The sequence below is a fragment of the Salmo salar genome, chromosome 01, assembly GCF_965601325.2.
Source record: "Salmo salar chromosome 01, fSalSal1, whole genome shotgun sequence".
In the NCBI taxonomy this organism is placed as follows: Eukaryota; Metazoa; Chordata; class Actinopteri; order Salmoniformes; family Salmonidae; genus Salmo; species Salmo salar.
The window spans coordinates 157,327,318-157,350,368 of record NC_138291.1 but is presented as its reverse complement, the minus strand read 5'-3'; the positions used below and the strand labels follow the sequence as shown (position 1 = coordinate 157,350,368).

At 43.4% G+C, this 23,051-nt stretch overlaps 1 protein-coding gene across 3 annotated transcripts in view; it reads left to right on the top strand.

Moving 5' to 3' along the window:
* Positions 1-23,051, top strand: part of LOC106567450 (voltage-dependent N-type calcium channel subunit alpha-1B) — a 225,761-nt gene that overhangs the window by 170,158 nt on the left and 32,552 nt on the right. For all 3 annotated transcript variants that reach the window (XM_082955416.1, XM_082955417.1, XM_082955415.1), the window contains exons 20-30: positions 75-271; positions 1,338-1,464; positions 1,625-1,754; positions 2,067-2,126; positions 2,406-2,512; positions 11,070-11,166; positions 12,071-12,231; positions 13,751-13,888; positions 16,027-16,228; positions 17,156-17,320; positions 22,069-22,179. In XM_082955416.1, the coding sequence (XP_082811542.1) occupies positions 75-271; positions 1,338-1,464; positions 1,625-1,754; positions 2,067-2,126; positions 2,406-2,512; positions 11,070-11,166; positions 12,071-12,231; positions 13,751-13,888; positions 16,027-16,228; positions 17,156-17,320; positions 22,069-22,179 (1,495 nt within the window). The remainder of the gene's footprint in view (positions 1-74; positions 272-1,337; positions 1,465-1,624; positions 1,755-2,066; positions 2,127-2,405; positions 2,513-11,069; positions 11,167-12,070; positions 12,232-13,750; positions 13,889-16,026; positions 16,229-17,155; positions 17,321-22,068; positions 22,180-23,051) is intronic.

Genomic DNA, 23,051 nt, shown 5'->3' with positions numbered 1-23,051 from the left:
TCTTTTTACTAAGTCATTACCGCAGAGCTTCACTGATGTGCACAGGCTGTGTTTTGAATGTTTTGCTGGGACAGGCAGACCGACTCTCAAGGGGAGACCTTGGCCACCAGTCCTGTGCAGCCTCCTGCAGGTCTGCAGGCTGGAGAGAGGCAAGAGGATGCTGACAACCAGAAGAACAGCCACAGAGCCAGCCAGGCAGGCCTGAACAGCAACACTGTCCACATCCCTGTCACCATCACCGCCCCATCCAGAGAGACCACCATCGTACCCAGTCAGTACCCTAGTCTGTATCTTAGTCCAGGATTTTTCTAACTTTTCTTGCCCAGGGACCCACCGCCAAGGCAAACCAGCGACCCAGGGACCCCCATCATATGTTAGCAAAACAAATTGTGAATGATAATGGCAAGTAGAAGTAATTAACATTTAAAAATGAATAGATTTGATAAACAGTTTCATTATTCTGACCTCACAGTTCATTGGAAGAGGAAGTGTAAACTCTAACATAGTCTATTACCTTGAAAAGCTTCTTGGCGGCATAGAGAAAGTGTTGCTGTTGTAAAGCACATTTTCAGCAATTCTTCAAATTTTCTCATTGAACTTAGAGAACATTTAGCAATTTTGAAGCCAATTTTCAGAAATTCTACACACTTTGGCATGGAGCTGAGACAATTTTGACAATTCTATGCATTTTGCCATGGCTAATGCTGTGTTCCTCTGCTCAAACATTAGAACAATTTTAATGGACATGTGCCCCGAATGCCTGTTTTTTTTTGTTGTTTTTTTTCAAATCTCCCTGACTGTCTAGCTTTTATTTGATTGTTAGTTCTCAAAGATGATATTATGAAAAAATATAGTTAAATCTTTTTTTGTGTGCTGTTTTTGGTCTTTAAAGTTGACACCCAAAATAGTTTTTCCATCCCGTAAATTGCCACATAAACGGCCTGCTTAAGAATTTTCTCCATATTAAAGGGACAGTTCAAGATTTTGGAAATGAAGCCATTTATCTATTTCCCCAGAGTCGGATGAACAGGAACAGTTTGCATGCTAACTGTTACTGTAGGCTTCCAGTCATTGCACTAAGCCCAGTTAGCAGGGCTAGTGAAACTACCTCTAACTTCCTTCATGCTGGACGCAGTGACATAACAATGGTTGAAAAAAAATCCCCACGGACCCTAGTTTGAAAACCCCTGCCCTTATCAATACCCCAGTCTGTACCCCAGTCAGTTCCCCACTGTGTTATGTTCCTCTTAGCCATAGGCTGCAGGGGAAACACTTGGAGTTCTTTCTCTGAGTGTAATCTCTCTCTCTCGCTCTCGCACTCGCTCTCTTTTTGATAGTGAATAGCGTAGACTGCGAGAGCCTCCCCCTGAATGAGGAGAAGAAGGACTTGGAGGAGGAGCTGAAGAACAGCCCTGAACACATTCTCCCCTACAGCTCCATGTTTGTGTTTGGACAGACCAACCCGTAAGTCATGACCTGAGACAGGGAACAGGTGGCAAGTAGGACTAGTCTGGGCTCTAACTGGTTCTGCATTTCTATATTGGGTGCCACTCAGTATTATGTCAGTGTTTTGAAAGGGCATGTTGAATGCACTCAGTGAGATGACCTGTACTGTGCTGTTCAGGGTGCGTCGGCTGTGCCACTACGTGGTGAACCTGCGCTACTTTGAGATGTGTATCCTGTCGGTCATCACCATGAGCAGCATAGCCCTGGCCGCGGAGGACCCTGTGCAGGCCAATGCACCACGCAACAATGTGAGTCCTGCAAGAGTACACACACACACACACACACACTGCTGGGTATTTGGGTACGGAGGCCTGCCTCCAAATCCCAGAACCCCCTCAGTCCGACTGACTGACTAGCATTAGGCCTGATTGAGCTGCCAGAAGCTTTTAGAATTTCTGCTAAAATCACCTGAACGTTCTACTTTGTGAGAGTGCTACAGAAACAGAAGTAGTAATAAATATGAGCTGAGTGCTGCTAAGGTGATTGCCTGCTGTGTGTCTTGAGGAAGAGGAAAGAAGACGGGCTGTCTGACATCTGACTGAACATTCAATCATTTGCAGGTGCTCAAGTATCTGGACTATGTCTTCACAGGAGTGTTCACCTTTGAGATGGTGATTAAGGTGAGAGGTTATACTGGTGAAATAGTTGGAAATAACATACAGCAGTTTCCTCAGTTTGAACACACAGAGTTACTCTCTTAGGTTGCAGCTAGAATTAGCTCCACTGCAATGCTGCCTCGAGGTGGTTTCCTTTTAAGTACTGCTAGCATGCAAAGCCTCTGCGGTAGCATTGGTATTACAGTATATCCAAGACCAGGGCTCCTTGCTGAAGTGGTAACATTCATCCATTAACATTCATAATGTGGATCATCTTCCTTATGACTTTAATTCTGTGTGTAGATGATAGACCTGGGACTGCTCCTCCATCCTGGTTCTTACTTCCGGGACCTGTGGAACATCCTGGACTTTATTGTGGTCAGTGGAGCTCTGGTGGCCTTCGCCTGCTCGTAAGTACACACTTTGACGTACTGTATGTTCCTCTGGCAGCTGTAGGTGGGGTTAAAGGGGCAATCTGGGATTCGAAAAACTAAACAAAGCAGGCACCTCACCATTTGTTTTGGTAAACAGCTGAGGAATGGGCCTGGAGAAATTGAGAAACTTAAGTCCAAAAATGTATGTACCAATCCCAGATTGCCCCTTTAAATTGATTACAGTATTATTACTGTTTCAAATCCTTTTACAGCCAACAGCACCTCTCCTTTACGTTGTCACCTCACAGTCAACTCACTGAGCTGGCGCACCTACAGTCAACTCACTGAGCTGGCGCACCTACAAATATGCCAGTCTGGGTGGTGCACTCACTCACCCACCACAGCCCAAAACATTCCCCCAAACCAACCTCTCTGTACAGCTCTCAGGGGCTCTAAACCACTTTGCCTGTGGTTATTTGCCGAAATGGGTTGTTGCTCAAACTCTTCTTTTAACCTTTAATCCCCCCTCCCATCTTTGTAATAGGGTGTGTGTGATTTGGTTAATGAGCGGGAGGTTAAGCTGGGGAGGTGGGCGGGGGCTTCGTCTTAGTGCTAATGTACAGCAGTTGTTCTCTCCCTCCCTGGTACTGAGAGGGAAATGTTATCAGGTGCTTGTATGGCAAGTAACACACACAGGCTCAGACATACACACACACAAGCACAGGTACACACACGCACACACACAAAGACAATAAAGGGAGGTGAAATCCAGTCTTTTCAAGCATACCGACCGGTAAAAGGAAATGGTTTATTCTCTCCCACAACCAACTCAGTCAGTTATTTTGCACCCCAGTGGTGTCATGGTGGGGCTAATGTGTAATAACCTGTGAAGTAGTCAATTGTACCACATTTGTATTGCTGTTGTCTATCTTACTCTTCTCTCTTTTTCTGAGCTGTAGCCGACTGTATATGGATGGTTTTCTGTGTCGCTGACTGTCTGTTTCTCATTTAATTCTGTCCCTCCATCTTTCTCTTTTGTGGCTTGGATTGCTTTCAGGAGCTTCATGGGGTAATGCCTTTGATTGCCTGCTTTTTTCCCTCTGTCTCTTTTGTCTTTCTTGACAGTTTATCTCTCTGTCTCTCTCTCTGTCTCTCTTTCGGTCTGTGTCTCTGTCTGTCCATCCGAGTCAACAGAGCTTTTTGCTTAGTTAGCCTGTATAACAACATATCTATAGATTCACCCTCATTATATTACTGCAGATTATTGGGTCACGTTCTATTTGGATAGTCCCATATAGATGCTCTACAGATGGTCATCATACTATCTGTTGATAAGCAACTGCTTGCTAAGGTTACAGTTAGGGTTAGCTGTAGAATAAGAGTTAGGGTAAGGGTTAAGATTAGGAATAAGTTTAGGGTTAGGATAAGGGTTAAGGTTAGATTTAGGGTTCGGTTTAGTGGATAGTTAGTTGAAATGTTATTGAACATCTACAAACCATCTACGTGGGACTATCCAAGTAAATAGTTTCCTGTTATTCTGACCATTTGCATATGTTCACTTATTTACTCTTCAATTGAAAATTCACACTCATTATTGAGAGGGTATTTTTGCATGTAACAGTAGTTTGATGTGATGTAGGTACGTTTGAGGTGTGTGAGTGTGTGTGCCTGTTCACTGTGTGCATGTGAATGGCTGCCTATATGCACATACATCCGTGTGTGTGCGTGTGTGTATGTGTGTGAGTGTGTCTGTGCGTGTGAGTGCGTGCATGCATGCGTGTGTGTGGTAGTTGTCCCATAATGCTGTCTCAGTAGGGTATGTATGTTTGTTCCTCTCCTGGTGCTGTGGGATGCTGGGCTGCTGATAGGGAGGTTATCTGGGAGGTTATCACAGACAGACAGACAGACAGACAGACAGACAGACAGACAGACAGACAGACAGACAGACAGACAGACAGACAGACAGACAGACAGACACGTCATGTCATGTCATGTCATGTCATGTCATGTCATGTCTTGTCCTCCTTAATGCCATCTCACTGGAAAAACCTCCTGTCAGAAAATGGCACCCCAACCTCCTGTCAGTCCCAAATGGCACCCCATTTACCTATGTAGTGCACTTATTTTGACCAGGGCCCATATGGCTCTGGTCAAAACGAATGCATTATGTAGGGAATAGGGTGTAATTTGGAACTCATTCTGGGTCTTCTTGTCAGAAACAGAAGATGGACAGCTAAAACTGTCCTTTTACAAAATACATTTCAGTCTGTTAGGTTTCTGCTCTTTTTTCACTTGAACTTAGTAAAATCCTTCCGTGTGCTTGTCATTATCTGTTTCTTTCTGCCGTGTTTTGATGTTCTTATTAAGTCTTAAGGATAACTAGCACCACTGTATCTCCATGCCTGTTCAACAGTAGTAGTGGTAGTAGTAGTAGTATTATTGGCTTAAAGTGTTTATTTTGCTCAGTGTTTCTGTATATTTCTGCCTTTTTCTTTGTCTCTATGAAGCAGCCTTAATATCTTATGTGCTTTGTGTTTGTTCTCTGTGATCGTGACGTGTGTTTGTTTGCGTGTCCTGTTTATCATTGCTTTTCTTCATCAGATCGCAACAAAGCGTGGCCAGGTGGGGACCTACCCTCTCTCTGTCATTGACCCCTGACCCCAAAAATGTTCCCCTATCAACCTCCTCCATCGCATTCCAACACACTCACTTTCTCTGCTGTACTGACGGGATACCCATTCCACCTCTTACGCTCTTAGTGAACTAAGCCCAGTCCCAATGAGGAACTATTGGAGACTCTTCCCAGTAGCTTTCAGAAGACAATCACTGATCAGATTCGTCTCTGTCCCTTGTTGCCATTGTGTGCCGACATGCCAAAGTAAAGGACGGTTGTACAATGCCAACATTTACAGTTGGAATTAGAATGACAGTATATCAAATTAATATGAATATATTTACAGTGCATTCGGAAATAATTTAAATCACTTTGCTTTTTGTTACGTTATAGCCTTATTCTAAAATGGATTAAATCGTTTTTTTCCCTCGTCAATCTACACCCCACAGTAACAAAGCAAAAACAGGTTTTTAGAAATGTTTGCAAATGTACACTACCGTTCAAAAATGTGTGGTCACTTACAAATGTCCTTGTTTTTGAAAGAAAAGCTCATTTTTTGTCCATTTAAAATAATATCAAATTCATCAGAAATACAGTGTAGACATTGTTAATGTTGTAAATGACTATTATAGCTGGAAACAGCAGATTTTTTAATGGTATATCTACATAGGTGTACAGAGGCCCATTATCAGCAACAATCACTCCTGTGTTCCAATAGCATGTTGTGTTGGCTAATCCAAGTTTATCATTTTTAAAGGCTAATTGATCACTAGAAACCCTTTAGCAATTATGTTAGCACAGCTGAAAACTGTTCTGATTAAAGAAGCAATAAAACTGGCCTTCTTTAGACTAGTTGAGTATCTGGAGCATCAGCATGTGTGGGTTCGATTACAGGCTCAAAATGGCCAGAAACAAAGAACGTTCTTCTTAACTTCTCTAGGGCCGGCGGGACGAAATCGTCCCACCTACGTAACAGCCAGTGGAATCCTGTGGCGCTTTATTCAAATACCTTAGAAATGCTATTACTTCAATTTCTCAAACATATGACTATTTTACACCATTTTAAAGACAAGACTCTCGTTAATCTAACCACACTGTCCGATTTCAAAAAGGCTTTACAACGAAAGCAAAACATTAGATTATGTCAGCAGAGTACCCAGCCAGAAATAATCAGACACCCATTTTTCAAGCTAGCATATAATGTCACAAAAACCCAGAAGACAGCTAAATGCAGCACTAACCTTTGATGATCTTCATCAGATGACAACCCTAGGACATTATGTTATACAATACATGCATGTTTTGTTCAATCAGATTTACTATAAGAAAAATGTTATTACCTTTGGTGTTCTTCGTCAGAATGCACTCCCAGGACTTCTACTTCAATAACAAATGTTGGTTTGGTCCCAAATAATCCATAGTTATATCCAAATAGCGGCGTTTTGTTCGTGCGTTCAAGACACTATCCGAAATGGTAAATAAGGGTTACGAGCATGGCGCATTTCGTGACCAAAAAATTCTAAATATTCCATTACCGTACTTCGAAGCATGTCAACCGCTGTTTAAAATCCATTTTTATGCCATTTTTCTCGTAAAAAAGCGATAATATTCCGACCGGGAATCTGCGTTTAGGTAAACAGACGAAAGAAAATAAAGCATGGGGTCGACTCGGGCACGCGCCTAAGCCCATAGTACTCTGATCGGCCACTTGCCAAAAGCGATAATGTGTTTCAGCCAGAGGCTGCCTCGATATCGTTCAGCTTTTTCCCGGGCTCTGAGAGCCTATGGGAGCCGTAGGAAGTGTCACGTTATAGCAAAGATCCTCAGTCTTCAATAAAAAGAGCCCAGATGAACAACAACTTGTCAGACAGGCCACTTCCCATATAGAATCCTCTCAGGTTTTTGCCTGCCATATGAGTTCTGTTATACTCACAGACACCATTCAAACTGTTTTAGAAACTTTAGGGTGTTTTCTATCCAAAGCCAATAATTATATGCATATTCTAGTTACTGGGCAGGAGTAGTAACCAGATTAAATCGGGTACGTTTTTTATCCGGCCGTGTCAATACTGCCCCCTACCCCCAACAGGTTAAACTCGTCAGTCTATTCTTGTTCTGAGAAATGAAGGCTATTCCATGTGAGAAATTGCCAAGAAACTGAAGATCTCGTACAACGCTGTGTACTACTCCCTTCACAGAACAGCACAAACTGGCTCTAACCAGAATAGAAAGAGGAGTGGGAGGCCCCGGTGCACAACTGAACAAGAGGACAAGTACATCAGAGTGTCTAGTTTGAGAACCAGATGCCTCACAAGTCCTCAACTGGCAGCTTCATTAAATAGTACCCGCAAAACACCAGTCTCAACGTCAACAGTGAAGAGGCGACTCTGGGATGCTATCCTTCTAGGCAGAGTTGCAAAGAAAAAGCCATATCTCAGACTGGCCAATAAAAATAACAGATTAAGATGGGCAGAAGAACACAGACAATGGACAGAGGAACTCTGCATAGAAGGCCAGCATCCCGGAGTCGCCTCTTCACTGTTGACATTGAGACTGGTGTTTTGCGGGTACTATTTAATGAAGCTGCCAGTTGAGGACTTGTGAGGCATCGGTTTCTCAAACTAGACACTCTAATGTACTTGTCCTCTTGCTCATGAACTCTGGAGCTCTGTCAGAGTGAGCATCGGGTTCTTGGTCACCTCCCAACCAAGGCCTTCTCCCCCGATTGCTCAGTTTGGCCAGCCGGCCAGCTCAAGGAAGAGTGTTGGTGGTTCCAAACTTCTTCCATTTAAGAATGATGGAGGCCACTGTGTTCTTGGGGACCTTCAATGCTGCAGTAATGTTTTGCTACCCTTCCCCAGATCTGTGCCTCGGCACAATCCTTCGACCTTGTGGCTTTGTTTTTGCTTTGACATGCACTGTCAACTGTGGGACCTTATATAGACAGGTGTGTGCATTTCCAAATCATGTCCAATCATGAATTTACCACAGGTGCACTCCAATCAAGTTGTAGAAACATCTCAAGGATGATCAATGGAAACAGGATGCACCTGAGCTCAATTTTGAGTCTCATAGCAAAGGGTCTTAATACTTAAGCAGATAAGGTATTTCTGTTTTACATTTTTTATACATTTGCAAAATGTTCTAAAAACCTGTTTTCGCTTTGTCATTATGGGGTATTGTATGTAGATTGATTGGGGGGTTTGTAACGTAATAGACCTGGGACTGCTCCTCCATCCTGGTTGTAATGTAACGAAATGTGGAAAAAGTCCAGGGGTCTGAATACTTTCGGGAATGCACTGTATACTGTAATTATACATAGTTACAAGCATACTGTGTCATCAGAAAGTCCCAATTTACATACGAACATAATCTTAAATAGTGAAGGAGTTAGTGAGAAGGGCAGATCAGGGAGAGTGATTCGTATTTCTGTTTATGGGTTGGGAGAGCAGAAGGTTCGGAGTAATGCTCATGTTCTACTGAGAGGCAGATTATTGGAAGACAGATCTCCTATCTGTAAACAGGAAATGCTGTGCGCTCTCTCTCGGAAAGGGGCAACCAATAAGGCTGTAGTCATGGTGACCGAGGATAACCTGCTCGCGTCTGGCCGCTGCAGCTGCACACACAAGGCATATCAGGGCTGATCTGAGCTACTTAATGTGAACACACACACACATCCATTCTTCCTGTCTATGGCTCTTCTGAAAGCTATTGAGGAACGGTTCACTCGCCATCTAGATGTGTTGAGACCCTGGATTGATATGGGCAGGGGTTGACTTGCCGGATTGCATGCCAGGGTAACCAGATCTTCAGAGCATGACTGTTGCATGCCAGTGTATTAGACCTAAAGCTCCCATTGGGTAAGAAAAAGTCAACACGCCCATTCTGTGTGGAACCATGCTTCTGTTGTCTCTAGTTACTGAGGTAGTTGTCTCCACTGAATACACTTAGACTAACTCATTATGGGTTCAGTCCTTGAGATTGGTGCACAGCACATACTGTATAGCTCCAGTTTACTTGCCAATCTTCCATTGACGGCAGTGTAAGATTTATTCCAAAGCATGAGGTGTGTACTTCAGTTCAGTATGCACCTCAAGTCATGATTCCAAACTGTATAGTGCAGTACATTGCACGGTGCTAAATTGAGAGTGGAAAGGCAGGGTTGCTCTCTCATCCCCTCTAGCAGAATCATGGATGGGTTACAACTTCCTATAGTCAGTTCTTCTTTGGAGCCTCCTAGTCCTCCTCCACTGGCTGTCTGGGCCTTATTTCATACTGAATTTAGGAGCTCCAGCCCCATCCATATTGATGGACAGAGAGGACTGACTGATTTCTGCCTGTGTGAGAGGGGAGAGATGCACCCTAGAGAGCTCTCTACAGATGAATATGGAGCCGCAGGCATTATCAACCTGCCGAGGAGCTGAGACCACACACACACACACACACACACACACACACACACACACAGTCTTGTACAACTAACCTTGTGGGGACACACAATTCAGTCCCATTCATAATCCTATTTTTCCTAACCCTTATCCTAACCTTAACCCGGAAACCTAACCTTAATCTTAACGCTAACCCCCCTAGAAATAGCATTTGACCTTGTGGGGACCAGTTGGTCAAATGTTTGTTTGTTTACTATTCTTGTGGAGACTGCTGGTCCCCACAAGTATAGTTAAACACGTCCACACTAGACATGCTCACACACACACTCAAACACACACACTAAAGTATGTAAACTCATAATAAACACACAGAATATACCATGGTGAGAGTATATGGACAGCCACTGTGTGTAAATGTGACTGGTAGATTTTTGTATTGACACCACACTCACAGTCTTTGACCAGTGTCCATCTGGCTCCTGAGAACGGTACTGTATATTGTCGCTAACAGGTTCTAAATGATTGGTTTGTAACCCGCCACTGTGGCAAGAACAGCGCTAATGGCTAGAACAGCAGTGGTTCCTGCAAAGAAGCTTGTCCCTGACTCAGGGCTTGTTTCTTTGTATCTTTTTCTACCACTATGTATGTCTGTTATTCTACAGAAATACCAGTGGATAGTGTATTGTAGTCCTTTGTCCTATTATGTGATTGCCGCCTGTATAGAAACACTTTGGAATTGCTCTTAAAATATGATTCAATAGCCCTATTGCTCTGTGTAGGTGTGTTTCTGTAGAATAACCCATCAACTCACATGCATGTACTCTACTGTACTCTGCTAACTCTATTGTACTCTACTGTATTCTACCAACTCTATTGTACTCTACGGTACTCTGCTAACTCTATTGTACTCTACTGTACTCTACCAACTCTATTGTACTCTACCAACTCTATTGTACTCTATTGTACTTTACCGTACTCTATTGTACTCTGCTGTACTCTAACAACTCTATTGTACTCTACTAACTTTACTGTACTCTACTGTACTCTATTGCACTCTACTGTACTCTACTAAACTCTACCAACTCTATTATACTCTACTGTACTCTATTGTAGCCTATTGTACTCTACTCTACTGTACTCTACTGTACTCTACCAACTGCTGAATATACCTACTAGAACTTGTAACTGCAGGGATTGGGGGATATTTGATTTATACATGTGTGCCTTAAAGAGAGAGTTTAATGAATACCGTGCATGTCAGAGGAGGCTGGTGTGAGAAGCTATAGGAGGACGGACTCATTGTACTGGCTGGAATGGAATGACTGGTATGGTATCAAATATATGGAAAACACGTTTGACCATTTATTCCATTCCAACAATGAGCCCGTCCTCCTATAGCTCTTCCCACCAGCCTCCTCGTGTGTGTGTGTGTATGTGTGTGCGTGCGTGCGCGTGCGTGCGTGCGTGCGTGCGTGCGTGTGCGCGACAGAACAGAAGGTAAGGTAGTGGTGAGAGCCTGTGGGCCACAGCATAATGCCTATTCTCCTTTTGTTTAGTCTATAGTCACTAACAGTGGGCTTGCTCTGTGCAGAGGAACTAAAGGCAAGGACATCAACACCATCAAGTCTCTCAGGGTGCTGCGAGTTCTAAGGCCTCTGAAGACCATCAAACGACTGCCAAAACTCAAGGTAACTGCATCTGTTACCTGTTAGCTCCACTCTGACACAGCAGAAAAGCCACTTCCATGGCCAGTTACAAGTCAAACAAACACATACGGATGCACTCACGAACGTACACACACACACACCTGTGCCTCTGCAACACACACACACACACACAGAAATTGCAGCAGCAGCCAGTGGATTAAGAACTCCCAAGTGATTTGTATGAGATATAAACTAATAAACTAATCACATCAGTGGGAGAGAAGAGGAGGGTGTGATGTAATGACTGATATCCACAGTGTCTATCTTCATATACCAGTTAATCATCCTCTGCCCGGTGACAAATGGGAAAAATGCTAATCTGTCTCACACTTATCAGGACCCCAGCTCTGATCTTGTCTCACAAAGACTAGACCAAAGTAATTGATGTGTGGAAAGGTAGCTGATCAGACCAAAGATAGCAGCACACCCTGTTAAAGTAATTCATGGGTTGATTGAGATAGATCAGGTTTAGAAGGGAGGTAAGCCCTACTACTCCCTACCTCTGGTCCAGGGCGTTACATGCTGCTTGCTGAGGCTGAAGGCTCAGTGTCAGCAAGCTGCAAGTAACGCACTGGGCTAGAGCTAACCACTCTCAGACAGTTAGCTATTTGGACTGAGTGACATGAGTGACATAAAAAATGACTTACTTCCGCTCTGTGAGTTACTGTCTCATTCATCCCTGCTGATACATATTCATTGGGAAGATTTCAAAACGTGCCATGACAGGTAGACAGTCATTCAAACCACAAACTGATCAACAGAGTGCTGCGTAGAGACTGTGTGCGTGTGTGTAGATGGGTGTTCACATGCATGCTAATGAGTTTGAGTGATTGTGTGTATGAGTTTGTGTGTACCTCTATTTATTGGTGTGTGTGTCCTCCTCCAGGCTGTGTTTGACTGCGTGGTCAACTCTCTGAAGAACGTGCTCAACATCCTCATTGTCTACATGCTCTTCATGTTCATCTTCGCTGTGATCGCTGTGCAGCTGTTCAAGGGCAAGTTCTTCTACTGCACCGACGAGTCTAAAGGTCTGGAGAAGGACTGCAGGTACAGCACACACTCACACCACTGACACTGACTGGTATTGGATATGCCCTTACAAAAAAGAAACATGACAAAGTCACGAGAGAACAAATCACCTGAAAAATGTGAATATATTTTTTAAATAATATACAGTTGAAGTCGGAAGTTTAAATACACTTAGGTTGGAGTCATTAAAACTCGTTTTTCAACCACTCCACAAATGTCTTGTTAACAAACTATAGTTTTGGCAAGTCGGTTAGGACATCTACTTTGTGCATAACACAAGTAATTTTTCCAACAATTGTTTACAGACAGATTATTTCACTTATAATTCACTGTATCACAATTCCAGTGGGTCAGAAGTTTACATACATTAAGTTGACTGTGCCTTTAAACAGCTTGGAAAATAACCCAACTTATTGTGGGAAGCGTGTGGAAGGCTACCCGAAACATTTGACCCAAGTTAAACAATTTAAGGCAACGCTACCAAATACTAATTGAGTATATGTAAACTTCTGACCCACTGGGAATGTGATGAAAGAAATAAAAGTTGAAATAAATCTTCCTCTCAACTATTATTCTGATATTTCACATTCTTGAAATAAAGTGGTGATCCTAACTGACCTAAGACAGGATATTTTTACAAGCATTAAATGTCAGTACTTATGAAAAACTGAGTTTAAATGTATTTGGCTAAGGTGTATGTAAACTTCTGACTTCAACTGTATAGGTTTTTACATAAGTCAGACACGTGTGAAGTTTCACATGTGAATTTGTCATGTGTTTTTCTCTCATGTGACATTTATTTTTCACCTGTTTATTTTTCATCACTTCCGGCTACATCTGGTCTCCCATCTATTGACCGACCAGGACTGACCCTGCTTAGCTTCAGAGGCACGCAACCACTCTCAAATCCATAGACTACGTTATGGATGCAAGGACTGACCATCCATGATTTCAACATTATAGTTTTTAGTCATGTTTTGAGGCTATACAATGGTTGTTTACATTTACTTTGTTTACAAACATTGGAGTTAAACAAGCTCATATTTTGTGTTCTGATGAGGTACGACAGTTAAACTGAACTCATGAGGCATTTCTAAGTTATTTTCTTCAAGAATCAGTGGATTCGTATGATTAAGTCCAAAAATGTATGTACAACTGAGGATTGCCCCTTTAAAAGGCAGTGACCATCATACAGCAGAACTGTCGCCATTTGAACGTTATCCATTAACCTGCCCCATTTATTCTGTCCACTATTTCACGAATGTCCCGCAAAATCGTTCCCGTCTTGCATTTGGGCTTTTTAGATGTGGTCACCTTAATTCCCTCAGTGGAACATTGCTACTGCAAAATGTTAACAACATATTTTCACATGTGGAAAAGAGATTTTCGCAGTTTCAGTGTTTTTTGTGAACATAGCTCGTGCCAATTTACCTCCAAGATAATAATTCGATACTGTGCTATTCTCATTCTCTGTTTCTTTCTTTCTCTCTTTGTCTGTCTCTCTTTCTCCTCTCCCCCTCTTTCCATCGTTCATCAGGGGTAAGTTTCTGGACTATGACGGTGATGAAGTGGCGGCCCAGGATCGTGAGTGGAGGAAGTATGAGTTCCATTATGACAATGTGCTGTGGGCCTTCCTCACCCTATTCACCGTCTCCACCGGGGAGGGCTGGCCAATGTGAGTAGCCCACACCAGCCAATCAGCTCAGGCCAGCCAATTACCTGTAAGGACCTAGTCACATAACCACAGGCTAGCACATCACTGGTAATGAGCTACTCACAAAACCACAGACTAGCTAGCCAATCAACTGTGAAGAGAAATACAGGCCAGCCAATCAAATCAAATCAAATGTATTTATATAGCCCTTCTTACATCAGCTGATATCTCAAAGTGCTGTACAGAAACCCAGCCTAAAACCCCAAACAGCAAGTAATGCAGGTATAGAAGCACGGTGGCTAGGAAAAACTCCCTAGAAAGGCCAAAACCTAGGAAGAAACCTAGAGAGGAACCAGGCTATGAGGGGTGGCCAGTCCTCTTCTGGCTGTGCCGGGTGGAGAATATAACAGAACATGCCAAGATGTTCAAATGTTCATAAATGACCAGCATGGTCAAATAATAATAATCACAGTGGTTGTCGAGGGTGCAACAGGTCAGCACCTCAGGAGTAAATGTCAGTTGGCTTTTCATAGCCAATCATTCAGAGTATCTCTACCGCTCCTGCTGTCTCTAGAGAGTTGAAAACAACAGGTCTGGGACAGGTAGCATGTCCGGGGAACAGGTCAGGATTCCATAGCCGCAGGCAGAACAGTTGAAACTGGAGCAGCAGCATGGCCAGGTGGACTGGGGACAGCAAGGAGTCATCATGTCAGGTAGTCCTGAGGCATGGTCCTAGGGCTCAGGTCCTCCGAGAGAGAGAAGGAAAGAAAGAGAGAAAGAGAGAATTAGAGAGAGCATACTTAAATTCACACAGGACACCGGATAAGACAGGAGAAATACTCCAGATATAACAGACTGACCCTAGCCCCCTGACACATAAACTACTGCAGCATACATACTGGAGGCTGAGACAGGAGGGGTCAGGAGACACTATGGTCCCATCCGATGATACCCCCGGACAGGGCCAAACAGGCAGGATAAAACCCCACCCACTTTGCCAATCACCTACACATGGCCTACTTACATTACTACCGGCTAGCCAGTCACTTGCAATGGCCTACTCACATAACCACAGGCCACTCAATCACCTACACATCACCTATTCACATAACCACCAGCTAGCCAATTAGCGTTCCAAATAATTCCAGGCAGACGTGAGGGTTCCTGTCGGGTCCATTGACCCCTGTTGAATATACACAATGTCCTTTACAAGACGAGCATCCCATTTGACATCCATTCCAAAGGCCAAAGAGCCAATGATGTGGGGAAAATAAATGCTCTCGGGGTGAGACTAGGTGGGGTGAAATCCAGTGGGAGAGGTGTGTGTGCGTGCGTAATGGCGTGCGTGTGCTGAGGTAATGTTCAGGAGGAGACGGCGCTAGTCAGTAAGATGGCCTTCATCATTCGCACTAATTTATGGCATGTAGAACCTGACCAGGGTTGGAGTTGAGGACACCACAATGACTTAAGAGCTCTCCTCAGCTAGTCAGTCATTCATCATCTCTCTCTGTCTCTCTCCACATCTCCTTCCTCAGGGAAATCATTACCCCAAGTACATGGTTTAACAAGAGCTACACAATCAAATGTAAAAGAGCTAACTAGCGTTAGATTCATCTTTAAATAAAAATGGCCCTATTCCCTGTGACTCAGCGAATAGGGCTTGAGAAGGGGTACTACAGCTCTTTTTGTTATTCTCAGAAATGAATATAAAGCAGAATATCTTCAAAACATCAGTGTTTTTTAGTTTTATCTATACATTTGCTGCATATCTGTTGTAATCATATTCAAAAACTCATTTTTTGTTGTTGTTATACAACCTGGTAAACATTAATATATTCCCTGCTTCATAATATTATTCCCTGCTGTACTCAGTTATGGGAGATGAAAGATGAATATTGGACATATTTTGTTCCAGTAAATGTATGGCTTTTTTCCCCACAGCCTGCTTGTTCATCACATATTCTTCTGTGCCCTCCCTGCCAGGCTGCCTAGTGGTGTATGTATAGGTTAAAACAATTAAACTAGTTAGGCTTAGATAGTATTAGGATAGTTTCCTCTCGGTACAGATCTAGAATCAGCTTCCCCTACCCAAATCCTTACTTTAACCATTAATGGGAAAATTGCAAACCTGACCCTCTGTGTTTACCTGTTTTCTCCAGGGTCCTAAAGCATTCTGTGGATGCCACCTATGAGGATGAGGGTCCCAGCCCAGGCTTCCGTATGGAGACCTCTATCTTCTATGTGGTCTACTTTGTGGTCTTTCCCTTCTTCTTTGTCAACATCTTCGTGGCTTTGATTATCATCACCTTCCAGGAGCAGGGAGACAAGGCCATGTCAGAGTGTAGTCTGGAGAAGAACGAGGTACACAAACACAGACAGACAGACCGACACACACACACACACAAACCTTCCAAGAGCCGGGAGACGAGGCCATGTCAGATTGTAGACTGGAGAAGAACGAGGTACAGTATTCTGTCTGAACACACGCTGGACCACAGAGATAGAGAGAAACACACGTACACACGCACACACACACACACACTCACACATACACAGAAAGCCACACATACACAAGCAGAGAGAAAAATACACACATACACAGAGAACAGACACACTCTCACCTAGTTGTCTGGCACCCAGTAGGAGGTAACTCACTTTTTGTTGAGACACCAAAAATGATTAATACAAGGCCAAGTCATTTCTGCCTCTCCTCTGTTGAAACCGTCCCAGTGTTGGATCTCTCAACACTTTTCATAGCACCTGTGGATATATTTCAGTTGATTTCCTTGCTAGCCTGTTGTTTCCCTCAGAAGACATCAACACAAAAGAACAGCAACACTCAGGAGGAGCAACCAGCCCAGTGTAGTCCATCCAGCTGTATCTTTATTTCCTACATCACTGAGGTTCACTCAACAGTGTCCCAAATGGCACCCTATTCCCTTTTATGGTGCGCTACTTTGTAGCAGTGCACTATGTAGGGAATAGAGTGCCATTTGGGACACAGATTTGTGTTTCTTGTCTGTAAACTACTGGCTAGTGATCAGACTCCTTTTGCTGCCTTGTCCTGGCATATTAAACACTCCTGGAAACTGTTAGGTTGCATGCCAGCACTTATCGACATTAGTTCAGCCTTCGATCTTTTTCATTTGATTGTACATTGGTTCTTTTTTATGTTGATAATCAGTGTTTGAACAATATCAGATCTGATTAGGGAGATGAGTGAGTTTCACAAACTCTCACCTCGTCCGTCTTTCTCTCCCTTCCCTCCCTCCCCCTCCTCCAACACAGAGAGCTTGTATTGACTTTGCCATCAACGCCAAGCCTCTGACGCGCTACATGCCAGCAGACAAGCAGTCGTTCCAGTATAAGATGTGGCAGTTTGTGGTGTCGCCGCCCTTTGAGTACTCCATCATGACCATGATCGCACTCAACACTGTGGTGCTGATGATGAAGGTCAGTGATGCTTCCCACACACCATCGGCAATGTGTCCATTGTAGAAACAATGGTCGCGTTCCAGGCTGACTACATTATAGACGCATGCCAGATCTCAGAATGCCTGGATAACTGTACACATAAAATGATATAGCAATTGGATGCCCCTCTGCACAGTCAATAATGTGGCACACAACCATTGGTTGATGTAATTTTATTGTCTGCTATGAAGTCAGCCTGGAACGCAACCTATAACTGGATATAAGCATTGCAAGTTGCTCTTGATCACTGTCGCAGGGTCAGAGCATTTGTCATAACTCTCATTAATGATTTGGGGGTTGGGAAATCTGATCCTAGATCTGTTGTAAGGGGAAATTTCTACCTTGAGTGGGATAACTTTGGGACAGGGTTTTGGCACAGGTAATCAGTATAATTTGGATGGATACATTGAACGTATCCATTGTTGATGTATAAGCAGCCTCTCTGTTGCTTTGCCCTTAACCACATGGTTGATCCATCTGGCTTATCTCCAGGTATTGACCTTTACAGGTCTGTCAGACTGAGGGATAGGGCTGTCGCGGTGACCGTATTACCACCATACTGGCAGCCAAATCCACGGACTACCAGGCCATCAGGGCCTAATGGCCTGGTAGTCAGGGCTCTATCGTCTCTCCGTCAGGGCCTAATGGCCTGGTAGTCAGGGCTCTATCGTCTCTCCATCAGGTCCTAATGGACTGGTAGTCAGAGCTCTATCGTCTCTCCGTCAGGGCCTAATGGCCTGGTAGTCAGGGCTCTATCGTCTCTCCATCAGGTCCTAATGGACTGGTAGTCAGAGCTCTATCGTCTCTCCGTCAGGGCCTAATGGCCTGGTAGTCAGAGCTCTATCGTCTCTCCGTCAGGGCCTAATGGCCTGGTAGTCAGGGCTCTATCGTCTCTCCATCAGGTCCTAATGGACTGGTAGTCAGGAGCTCTATCGTCTCTCCGTCAGGGCCTAATGGCCTGGTAGTCAGGGCTCTATCGTCTCTCCATCAGGTCCTAATGGACTGGTAGTCAGAGCTCTATCGTCTCTCCGTCAGGGCCTAATGGCCTGGTAGTCAGGGCTCTATCGTCTCTCCATCAGGTCCTAATGGACTGGTAGTCAGAGCTCTATCGTCTCTCCGTCAGGGCCTAATGGCCTGGTAGTCAGGGCTCTATCGTCTCTCCATCAGGTCCTAATGGACTGGTAGTCAGGACTTTATCGTCTCTCCGTCAGGGCCTAATGGCCTGGTAGTCAGAGCTCTATCGTCTCTCCATCAGGTCCTAATGGCCTGGTAGTCAGGGCTCTATCGTCTCTCCATCAGGTCCTAATGGCCTGGTAGTCAGGGCTCTATCGTCTCTCCATCAGGTCCTAATGGCCTGGTAGTCAGGGCACTATCGTCTCTCCATCAGGTCCTAATGGCCTGGTAGTCAGGGCTCTATCGTCTCTCCATCAGGTCCTAATGGCCTGGTAGTCAGGGCTCTATCGTCTCTCCATCAGGTCCTAATGGCCTGGTAGTCAGGGCTCTATCGTCTCTCCATCAGGTCCTAATGGCCTGGTAGTCAGGGCTCTGTCGGCTCTCTAACCATTCTGATGTCAATGGAAATGCATTGGAAAATCACAAACACTTTTCATCAAAGCGGTGTAGTGCTTTTAAAACTCACCTCACTGTGATGATCAATTTGAAGAAAGAAGTTCAACAGCAGGTTGAGACTGAGTATAAAACATGGTTGTTGTGAATGTTGTTTCAAAGCCTAACACAACGAAATGGACAACGCTTTCTAAGGTGATGATTCATTCGAAACTCCCGTACACATATAAGAGCTTATGCATAGGCTTATGATGAAAAAATCGGAGTTAAAATGATGATTGTGCCGTTATACAATACATAGCCTATCGCATATTACCCATGGCAGAAAACACAACATAAAACTGATTTAAGATGTCTGGTGCATAGTTGGTCTAGACTATACCCCAAAATTAAACACATTTGAGTAATAGCCTTTGAGTGTGGACTGTATTATTATGCATACTGGATGGACTGGTTACCTTATGTTATGCTCCAAACGTTCTATCCATGAGTCTGGGTGAGAGCCATAGGCGATGATGTTGGTTCATTGATAGGGGGGGAAAGCGCATGTCCTCCATTCCCATTTCGAGAGCATACAGATGACATGCCTTTTTTCCCCTGGCCCTGTTCCTGCCCATTTCATAATGGGCCATTCTACAGTGGGGGAAAAAAGTATTTGATCCCCTGCTGATTTTGTACATTTGCCCATTGACAAAGAAAGGATCAGTCTATAATTTTAATGGTAGGTTTATTTGAACAGTGAGAGACAGAATAACAACAAAAATATCCAGAAAAACGTATGTCAGAAATGTTATAAATTGATTTGCATTTTAATGAGGGAAATAAGTATTTGACCCCCTCTCAATCAGAAAGATTTCTGGCTCCCAGGTGTCTTTTATACAGGTAACGAGCTGAGATTAGGAGCACACTCTTAAAGGGAGTGCTCCTAACCGCAGTTTATTACCTGTAAAAAAGACACCTGTCCACAGAAGCAATCAATCAATCAGATTCCAAACTCTCCACCATGGCCAAGACCAAAGAGCTCTCCAAGGATGTCAGGGACAAGATTGTAGACCTACACAAGGCTGGTATGGGCTACAAGACCATCGCCAAGCAGCTTGGTGAGAAGGTGACAACATTTGGTGCGATTATTCGCAAATGGAAGAAACACAAAAGAACTGTCAATATCCCTCGGCCTGGGGCTCCATGCAAGATCTCACCTCGTGGAGTTGCAATGATCATGAGAACGGTGAGGAATCAGCCCAGAACTTCACGGGAGGATCTTGTCAATGATCTCAAGGCAGCTGGGACCATTGTCACCAAGAAAACAATTGGTAACACACTACGCCGTGAAGGACTGAAATCCCGCAGCGCCCGCCAGGTCCCCCTGCTCAAGAAAGCACATATACATGCCCGTCTGAAGTTTGCCAATGAACATCTGAATGACTCAGAGGACAACTGGTGAAAGTGTTGTGGTCAGATGAGACCAAAATGGAGCTTTTTGACATCAACTCGCCGTGTTTGGAGGAGGAGGAATGTTGCCTATGACCCCAAGAACACCATCTCCACCGTCAAACATGGAGGTGGAAACATTATGCTTTGGGGGTGTTTTTCTGCTAAGGGGACAGGACAACTTCACCGCATCAAAGGGATGATGGACGGGGCCATGTACCGTCAAATCTTGGGTAAGAACCTCCTTCCCTCAGCCAGGGCATTGAAAATGGGTCGTGGATGGGTATTCCAGCATGACAATGACCCAAAACACAGCCAAGGCAACAAAGGAGTGGCTCAAGAAGAAGCACATTAAGGTCCTTTAGTGGCCTAGCCAGTCTCCAGACCTTAATCCCATAGAAAATCTGTGGAGAGAGTTGAAGGTTCGAGTTGCCAAACGTCAGCCTTGAAACCTTAATGACTTGGAGAAGATCTGCAAAAAGGAGTGGGACAAAATCCCTCCTGAGATGTGTGCAAACCTGGTGGCCAACTACAAGAAACGTCTGACCTCTGTGATTGCCAACAAGGGTTTTGCCACCAAGTACTAAGTCATGTTTTGCAGAGGGGTCAAATACTTATTTCCCTCATTAAAATGCAAATCATTTTATAACATTTTTGACATGCGATTTTCTGGATTTTTTTGTTGTTATTCTGTCTCTCACTGATCAAATTAACCTACTATTAAAATTATAGACTGATCATTTCTTTGTAAATGGGCAAACGTACAAAATCAGCATGGGATCAAACACTTTTTTCCCCCACTGTAAATCTAAACTAATTTTACATAGTAAAGACAAGATTAAATTGAGAATAGTCTAATGGGTGAAAATAGGATCACTTGATGAGAGAACAGCTGTACAGCCTGAGGCAAGGAACAGAGCGCAAGCTTTTTTTTGTGACTTTCTCAACGCCGCATTAATAGCCTATAGTCACATCATGCAGCCCATATATGTTTTTATTTATAACACATTCTAAGGTTTGTATCATTCAAAACTAAAATGGCCAAATAACTCTAAATAAATATTTTTCAAATTATCACTTTTGCGCACAACTTCATTTTTCCCAGAATGGGAAAAGTATCCTTTCTATTTTATTCTGCTAAGTTCAATGATTTTCTTCTTACTATAAAATCAGATAATATAAAATAATGGCACAGGACTTATAAGCATATCTTGTCAGTTGGCTAGATAACATACCAACTCATATTCTGTTCCATCTGAAATACATTTTCTTCATATAATAATGTTTCTTTAGACCTGATTAAAATAAATAATGGATTTATTGTGGTGTATATACAATTGATTTATTATACTTTTTTAAATGGAGATGTTCCAAAGGAGCGCATTAGTGGATTGTATGCAGTTGCTATGCATGGAGGCCTGGAGATACTATATGTGTTTGTTAATTACTGGTCAATTAATTAGGGACGGGGTGTTTTACACACACACACACACACACACACACACACACACACACACACACACACACACACACACACACACACACACTGTGTGACAGATAGAGAAAGAAAGATGAAGGCAGAAGGAAGGATAACTTTAACAAGTATTACAATGGTCTGTCTGACATTGGAAATGGACATGCCGATTATCATTTCCTCATGTTCAGTGGGAATGAATGTTGACCTCTGACATCTTCCTGACCTTTGCCTGACTTCTGACCTCTGCCTTCAGTTTCACGGTGCTCCGGAGCTGTATGAGGCCATGCTGAAGTACCTGAACATTGTGTTCACAGCTCTCTTCACACTAGAGTGCATCCTCAAGATCATCGCTTTCGGACCACTGGTGAGCCTCCATCTCTCCATACATTACAGCACATGGTCACTATCTATCTAAGCATTTAGGAAAATAGACTGTAGACTAATTTTGGAATCACTCAAGTTGTCTTTTTTGGGAAAATACAGTTGAAGTCGGAAGTTTAAATACACTTAGTTTGGAGTCATTAAAACTCGTTTTTCAACCACCTCCACAAATTTCTTGTTAACAAACTATAGTTTTGGCAAGTCGGTTAGGACATCTACTGTGTGCATGACACAAGTCATTTTTCCAACAATTGTTTACAGACAAATGATTTACTTCTAATTCACTGTATCACAATTCCAGTGGGTCAGAAGTTTACATACACTAAGTTGACTGTGCCTTTAAACAGCTTGGAAAATTCCAGAAAATTATGTCATGGCTTTAGAAGCTTGTGGTCTACCTTCAAACTCAGTGCCTCTTTGCTTGACATCATGGGAAAATTAAAAGAAATCAGCCAAGACCTCAGAAAAAAATTGTAGACCTCCACATGTCTGGTTCAGCAATTTCCAAACACCTGAAGTTACCACGTTCATCTGTACAAACAATAGTACGCAAGTATAAACACAATGGGACCACGCAGCCGTCATAACACTCAGGAAGGAGACACGTTCTGTCTCCTAGAGATTAATGTACTTTGGTGTGAAAAGTGCAAATCAATCCCAGAACAACAGCAAAGGACCTTGTGAAGATGCTGGAGGAAACGGGTACAAAGTATCTATATCCACAGTAAAACTAGTCTTGTATCGACATAACCTGAAAGGCCGCTCAGCAAGGAAGAAGCTACAGCTCCAAAACCGCCATAAAAAAGCCAGACTACGGTTTGCAACTGCACTTGGGGATAAAGACCGTACCTTTTG